This window comes from Balaenoptera acutorostrata, chromosome 3 (genome assembly GCF_949987535.1).
Source record: "Balaenoptera acutorostrata chromosome 3, mBalAcu1.1, whole genome shotgun sequence".
NCBI classification, from domain to species: domain Eukaryota; kingdom Metazoa; phylum Chordata; class Mammalia; order Artiodactyla; family Balaenopteridae; genus Balaenoptera; species Balaenoptera acutorostrata.
The window spans coordinates 179,377,582-179,385,569 of NC_080066.1; the positions used below are offsets into that span (position 1 = coordinate 179,377,582).

The window sequence follows — 7,988 nt, forward strand, 5'->3', positions numbered from 1 at the left end:
GGGCAGGGCACAGCCCGCCCACCCCTCACTTCTCGTGTGGGACGAATTGGGACTTGGGTTTCTGGGGTCCCTGATCCGGACCCTCCGGAAGAGGCAGCTCCCCGTGTTCCCCTCCTCCCCCGCCTCCCCCAGCTTGCATGCCAGGCGCCTGGGGGAGGGGGGAGCCCCACCCCGCCCCTCCCCCGCTCCACCTGCTGGCCCTCCATCCTGCCTGCCCCCACCCTCCACCTTCAGAACAAGCCACAGAGTCAGATCATCTTTTAACTCTGCTTTATTTTGGGGGTGGGAAGCGGTGAGGAGGGGAAGGTGGGGAGGGTCTCCTCCCCGTGGCAGAGAGCGGTGGTCTGGTAGGAGCCCCCTCAGCTACTTGGCTGTCTCGGGCCTCTCTCTGTCTCTCTTGGAGCCCCTCCCCTTGTCTCGGGCCTCAGGCCCCTGTGCTGTCAGTGTTGGGGTGGGGGAGGGAGCCCCCCCGGGCGAGGTCACCCCGTCAGCGTCCCGGACAGTCGCAGGGACGCCTGAGGCTGCGAGTCCGGTAAGTACTGGCACGTCGGGACCCTCTGGAACAGCACCATCCAGGTGAGAACCAGAGCTCAGGGTCAGACAGTCAGCGTCGAGGGAGCTGGACCAGACGGCGGGCGGGCGCAGCTTCGCAGGGAGGCGGGGCGGGGGAGGTCGGGGTCGGGCCCAGGGGGGCAGGAGCACCGGTGGTGGAGGTAGAAGAGGTCAGTGGAGCACCCGAGGTCAGTGTCCCAGGGTGGCCCAAGGTGGCCACTCCTCACGCCAGGGGGGTGGGTCCCTGGCATCCGCTTGCTTGGCTGCGTCCGCTGTGCTGCTTCTTCACCTGGCCTGGGGTCATGGGGTCATTTCCTGCTCACCACTGCTCTCTCCTCTCATGGATCTCACGCCCAGTTGCAGGCCTGGGACCTGGAGAATTAAGACGGAATTGTGTAGCCCTGAGCTGGCTCTGGGTCTCTGATGGTTGGACAGTCCACTGGATAGTCCGTTGGCACGGATACTGTTGCTGGTTGATGAGTTGATTGTTTGCCCTTCTCAAGTGTTTCCCCTTGGGTCAGGAGTGGCAGGAAGGGGGCCCGGGGTCCGAGTGAAGCCGGCTGAGGCACGGGGAGGCTGGAGGGGGGTCCTGTGGGGCGGCGGGGCGGAGGAGAGGAGGCGTTTTCAGTCTAGGTCCGCGTCCTCCTCTCCGCTGGGCAGCTCCTGCAGCGTTGCTCCTTCCCCGGGGGGGCTCACCCCGGCGAGGGTGGGTGTAGACTGGGTGTAGACAGTGGTCAGGAAGCGGGCCAGGGCCCTGGCTGCCAGCTGCTGGTTGATCGGGTTGGAGCCCCCTCGGGCACTGCGGATGTAGAGCAGGCGGTGGGCGTCGGCGTCGGCGGGGAGGCGCTGGCGGGGCCCAAGGGCGCCCGAGGCGTCAGTGCTCAGGGTCTCCTGCACGTCGTTCTCCTGCTCGTCCTGCGAGGTGTCTTGCAGGCCGTCATGCAGGCCACACTGACGGTAACGTTGCAGGTCGTCTTGCAGGGCTTCTCGCAAGGCGACATCCTCAGCGTCGACGACGTGCAGCTCCAGGTAGCGGTGCGGGCGCGGGTGGGGGTGGGTCCCCTCACGGGGGGCGACTCTGACGGCGAAGAGCTCGCACAGCATCTGCCAGAACTCGGGCGTGAATCGCAGGCCAAGCAGGGCGTTGTGCTGCCACTGGCCAGGGCCCGGGGACAGCTCGGCCGGCTCCTCGGCGGGGGTGGCGTTGGCGCCCGTGAGAGGGGGCATCTGGGGGAACAGCTGGGCGACGGCGGTGGCGATGCCGCTGCCAGCGATGAGGGACGAGTCTAGGAGCAGGCGCAGCGAGCGCCGTGGCGGCGGCCGGGCCGTGTCCGAGGGGGGCGCGGGCAGCAGGGCGAGGTGACTTCTGGGCCTCAGCAGCACCAGGAGGGCGGCCACGGCCAGGAGGTTCTTCCAGAACAGGAGGCCTCGGAAGAAGTGCAGAATGACTGCCCTGATCTGGGCCGTGCTGAAATGGGCAAGGAAGCTGTTGAGTATTCGGTCAACTGGTATCAGAGCCAGGAACTCCTGCTGGAGGTTCTGCCCATTTGGCTCGTCCTGATGAAGGGCATCTTCATTCTCCTCTTCGTCCCCCGATTCCGGGGACTGATCCCTGGGGGACCCTCCCATAGCGAAAAGCATCATTGGCCGAGTGGCAGCGCGGTGCTGGAAGGCCCTTCTCTGGAGAAGTTTCCGCACGGGTGGCAGGGGCCGGCCGCTGTTTGGTTCTGGCCACTCCGTGACGTCAAAGTTGAAGTGGGAGAAGAAGAAGACCCAATGCCCGGGGAGAAGTACGGTGAGCCTGTCATTATTCAGAGAGGCCAGATCCTCTGTGTTGAGAAGGATCATGATGGGCTCCTCGGTGTTCTCCAGGTAGCGGCACCACACCATGAAGGCAGCCCGTACTGGAAGGATCTTCATCTCCGCTGGCGAGGCCTCGACCTCGATCGGGGAGATGTTTCGAGAATAGAAAGCGCAGCAGACCCGCTTGCCAGTTTGCTCGTCGACTTGGATCAGGGAGGCGTGCAGGGCCGTCTTGGTGACGCCCGTTTCCAAGTAGAATGGGTTCTGGGGCTTGGGGTGGTGGAGGAGGGGCGCCTTGCGGAAAGCCCGCTTCAGGCACTCGAAGGCCTCCTGCTCCTTGTGCCCCCAGTAGAAGGGCTGGTCGGTCAGGAGCTGCCGCACCAGGGGCTCCGTGACGACGGCGAAGCGCTCCACGAAGTGCCGGTACGGGAAGGCGAATTCGATGAGGTTTCGCAGGGACTTCTTAGAGCCAGGGGTGGGGTACCCTGTTATGGTGCCCACGATGCTCTTGTTGAGTTTCACCCCTTTGGGGGTCATGACGAATCCCAGGAACTCGGCAGTGTGTCGGTGGAACTGGCTTCTGTCCAGGGAACAGTAGACGTGGTGGTAGCGGAAGCGGACCAGGACTTGGCGGACGTGGTGGAGGTGCTCCTCCTGGCTCATTGAGTAGACCAGGACGTCCTGCCCGTACGAGAGGGCAAAGAAGCCGAGCATGTCCTTTAGGATAAAGTGAATCACGCCCTGAGGGATGATAGGGTCCGCACAGATCAGGAAGGGCTGGTAGCTCGTCATCTCTTGAAGCTCCAAACCGAACGCTGCTTTCCATACATCTTCTGTTTGGTGTATGTTCATGCTTTCCTCCACGACGGTGCCGCGCAGCTCCAGCTTTGTGAACCATGTAGCTCCGTGTAACTGGTCGAACAGTTCTGGGATCATCTGTACGTAGTCGTGTCTGCTGGTCAGCATGTCCTGCGGGTCCCAGTATTCCTCCCGCCTGGCTCTTTCTTGCATCCCGGCTCCCACAGGTTCCCACGGCGCGGCGGAGGGACACTCGTAATAGATCTCGCTGTGATCACTGTCTCCAGCCTGCTGAAGCTCAGAGGGCTCTGATTCAGAAAGATCATCGGATCCGTCTGAGCTTGGCTGGTCGGAAGTCTCCTCATCTGCTTCCTTCGGGTTAAACACGTCGGCCAGGTCGGAGTACAGGGGCGGCAATCCGGGCAGCAAGCTTATGGCATGTCTTTCCAGAGCGATGCATGGTGGGGGCGGGCGGAAGCAGTTCTTCAGGCAGTAGGGAGAGTGGAAGGTGCAGCGGCCTTTGACCCAGTCGACCTCTGGGGCGTGGACACGGAGCCAGTTGACGCCTAGTATCACGGAGAAGTTGGGAGACGGAATGATGTCGAATTCCAGGGACTCCTGGTGGTTCTGGTGGATGCACACCAGGGGTTCGGTGTAGAGCCAGATGGGCTCGTGGCCGACCAGCGAGCCGTCCACCGACTGGACCGACTGTGGGTAGGGCTTCTCGTAGAGCTCGACGTAGTGCTCTTGGGCGAATCTCTCATCCATGAAGTTGCCACCCGCCCCCGAGTCGACCAGGGCCCGAACCGCCACGCTGTGGTAGGGGTTCACCCTCACCATGAGCAGCAGGGAGAGGTGGTCGCGGTTGATGGCGGGGTGGACCTCGCCGGGCAGCCCGCTGCTGACCATCCACCTCTCTGGAGCAGGTGAGTCGATCCAGGTCAGGTTCCGCGGGCGGGCCTCCGGGGGCAGCCTGAGCATCGCCCTTCTCTCTGCCAGCTTCTCTTCTATCTGCAGGACCAGCACGATCAGACTGTCCAGCGAATCCGGCTGAGGGACGCGGAACAGATAGCGCCTGATCTCCTCCTTGAGCCCCTGGCACAGGTGGGCCTGCAGGACTTCGTCTGGCCAGCCCAGGGTGGGTACCAGGCCCTGGAACTCGTGGATGTATTCGACGGCGGCGCGATCCCCCTGCCTAAGGTTGAACATGGCCTCTTCCGCCACCTGCAGGGTCTGGCGGTACTGGAACATATCGGACATGGCCTCCAGGAAGGCTGGGAAGTCGTCAATCAGGGGGCTTTCTCTCGCCACCAGATCTTTGGCCCATTCCAAGGCCAAGCCCGAGAGGTGGCAGATGACGTAGCCCACTCGCAGGCGGTCGTTGTAGAACATTCTTGGGTAGCTCTGTAAGATCAGCTGGCAGAGCACGATGAACTCGTGGTATTCTCGGCGATCGCCCGAGAATTTGCCTGGGATCGGCAGTTGGCCGGCGCTGATCCCTTTCATCAAGATCTCTTCCGCCACCCTCTGCTGCTCTCTGAGGTCTTGCATCCGGAAGTACAGAGAGATGATGGACCTCACCATGCCCATGGTTTCTGCTGTCAAGCTGTCCGTCGGCTCTTCGGGACGCTCCTCCTCTTCCCGCCCCGCCAGGTCAGTGTAGTCGTCTTGCTCTTCCTGGGCTCCCCATGGGTTGACTGATGCCTCTTCCATTCTACCAGGTGCCCCACCGAATGGACCCCCCACTTCCAGATGTGAACCATCGCGTGACTCCTCCAGGTCTTGGAGTAGGTCATTGGGTGGATCCTTTATTTCCCTATGTGGGCCACTGGATGGCTCCTCCATGTCTTGGAGGAGATCAATGGGCAGCTCTTCCATTTCCTGGGCCAGGCCACTGGCCAGCCCTGCCGCCGCCGCTGCCGCCGCCTCCGCTCTGCTGCCTGGTGTCTCCACGGTGGTGTTGGATGAGCCCTCGGAGGACTCCATTTGTTTTGATGATGGATTCTTACGCTCCATCATCGTCTCAAATGAGTCTTCAGAGGGTTCTATCATTTCGTCGGATGGGAAGGAGTGTTCTCTGAAGACTGGTAAGGTTGTGATGCGTCCGGTCAGTGCCTGGGATGGCAGAGATCAGAACCTGGGGGTGGGGAGGGGGTGCGAGGAAAGGCAGTGGTTTAGGGTCTCATGAGGTCAGGGTCTCCAGGACAAATCAGATGCCCAACTTGGCAGAGCAGAGAGAAGCTGGGGAAAGCCTCCCTGGGTCCAACTTGGGGCATCCCATGGAGAGAAAAATCTGCAAACCCCTGACCTTCCCACCTACTCTGCCAGGCTTACTCTGCCTGTCTGGCCTGACCACTCCCCCGTGGCTGTAAGAAATTCACAGCCCATAAATTCTGTGGAGTTGATGGGCCCGGAGCGGCCACCGTGGCAGGCAGGCAGGCACCTGGCAGGGTGCATTAGCCGCTTCATTTCAACCCTGGCACACAGGCCTGGTCAGCCTCCCTTCCCTTCCTTGGTCACCAGAAAGTCACAGAGGTCACATCTCAGTGCCGTCCAAAGCCGCCCCTGGCAGGCTGGGCCTCCTCGCTTGTGAGGTGGGGATCTCCAGCAGAGATGCCTACTGTTTAACAAGTTCAGGGCAAGAGGAGAAAATGGGCATTTGGCTGCTATCCCATCGGTTGGCTCAGACGCCCAAAATAGCTCTTATTTCCTCTCCCAGATTTCGAAGCAGACATCGGGGGCAGGCAGAAGTAGTGATCTGGATTCTGGCTTTTCTTTTTTTTTCCCCAGAAACGTTTATAAAACCCCTACTGTGTGCCAGAGACTTGTGCATTTGTGATTTGATTCTGACTCGGAGTTTTTGCTGATTTCCTGTCTTTCACCAACTTCCAATGCAGCGTTCTCCCCAGCTCTGAGCTGTCGAGGAGACCTGCAAATCATTTGCCCACCCCTCCTAAAATCTGCACTCTCCCAAGATTGCCCTCGCTGTCCATGGGAGCTCAGAAACGTCAAACATTTGGCCTCCATTCCGCTTGTGCAAAAATCTTCGTACACCCCTGCAATCTCTTTGCTCTAGCAGATGCCCCTTCTCTGTTGCTGGTTGGTTTCCCCGCCAACATCAGGGTATGTCTAGTAGAGCTGGGATATTCAGTAAGGGGTCAGGGGTGTGGGGAGGGCATCAGATAACTTTGACATCTGAGTGACTTAGGATGGATTTTTGAAAATCTGATCATGGGTGGTTTTAGTGGGCCAAGGCTGAATTTACAGAGATGTTTTGGTTGGGGTTATTTGTACACTTCTCTGTTGGGGCAGAGCAGATTGAGTTCTGGCTATCCAATTAATTAGCTCTACAGTTACTGCTCTTTATGCATTTAACGCTTTTTGTTGCTTCTCAGTTTTCTTTTTAGCCACCGGGCCAATCTATTAGAAAAAAAATGCCTTCCCTTGTGTAAAACTCCTCATTGGCTAAAATCCAGACTTTCCAACACGATACGAAATTCTGATCTGCTGTTTCTCAAAATTAAATACATTCTTGTTAGCATGACAGTTAAATTTGATCCTGCAGTCCCTCTGATTAAAACCTTTCGCTGTTTATTTGCTGTCTACGATATTAAATCCAAACCTGTTAGCATAAAAATTCCTGACACATAAACTCAACGAAATCATTTTCTGGCTAAAATTTAAGGCCTTAGAATAATAGAAAATTCTGATCATGTCATTCCCTCAAGGCAGAGATTACATTTTTTTAGATAAAATCATCACCATCACCATCATCTCCATTATGAGAATATGTATATAGCACATTGCATAAATTAACTCATTTCCTCTTCATAAAAGTCCTGTTAACTGTGTAAAATTGTAAAATTCCAAGTCTCTAATTGAAATACAAAATTTGACACAATAATTCATCTGCAGACTCATCTATTAGAAATAAAAATCTCAGTATGTCTCTTACAACCCTTAAAACCCTCTACTGGCTAAAATTGAAAATTTAAATTGGCTAAAATTTAAAACAAAAATCTCAGTGTGTCTCTTACAACCCTTAAAATGATTTATTGGCTAAAATTTAAAATAAAAATTTTAAATTGGTTAAAATTTGAATTTTAAAATTAAAAATTTTAAATTGGCTGAAATTTAAAATATAAAATCTCAGTTGTCTCTTAAAACCCTTAAAACACTTTAGTGGCTAAAATTTAAAATTTAAAAAATTAAATTGGCTAAAATTTGAATTTTAAAATAAAAATTTAAATTGGCTAACATTTAAAATTTAGAACATAAAATCTCAGTATGTCACCTACAACCCTTAAAACCCTTTATTGGCTAAAATTTAAAACGGACTAAAATTTGAAATATAAAATCTCAGTATGTCTTTAAACACCCTTAGAGTGCTTTACTGGCCAAAATTTAAAACCAAAAGAATTAAATTGGCTAAAATTTGAATTTTTAAATTAAAAAATTTAAATTGGCTAAAATTTAAACTATAAAATCTCAGTAGGTCTCTTACTACCCTTAAAATCCTTTATTGGCTAAAATTTACAATTTAAAAATTTAAATGGGCTAAAATGTAAAATACACAATCTCAGTATGTCTCTTAAAACCCTTAATTAGCTAAAATCTGAACACCTTAGCAAGATGATTTAAAAACTAGATTATCCCCTTCTTAATATAAAGTCTACACTCTTGGGACTTCCCTGGCGGTCCAACGGTTAAGACTCTGCGCTCCCAATGCAGGGGGCCCGGGTTTGATCGCTGGTCAGGGAACTAGATCCTGCATGCCGCAGCTAAGGGCCCGCATGTCACAACTAAAAGATTCCGCATGCCCCAAGTAAAGATCC

General features: G+C 55.0%; 1 protein-coding gene across 1 annotated transcript; it reads right to left on the bottom strand.

Annotated features, from left to right (window-relative positions):
* Nucleotides 1-1,176: 1,176 nt before the first annotated feature.
* RTL1 (retrotransposon Gag like 1) lies at nt 1,177-5,205 on the bottom strand. Its single transcript, XM_007178927.2, has one exon. It carries the CDS (start codon nt 5,203-5,205, stop codon nt 1,177-1,179), a length of 4,029 nt encoding a protein of 1,342 aa, XP_007178989.2.
* Nucleotides 5,206-7,988: the final 2,783 nt, after the last annotated feature.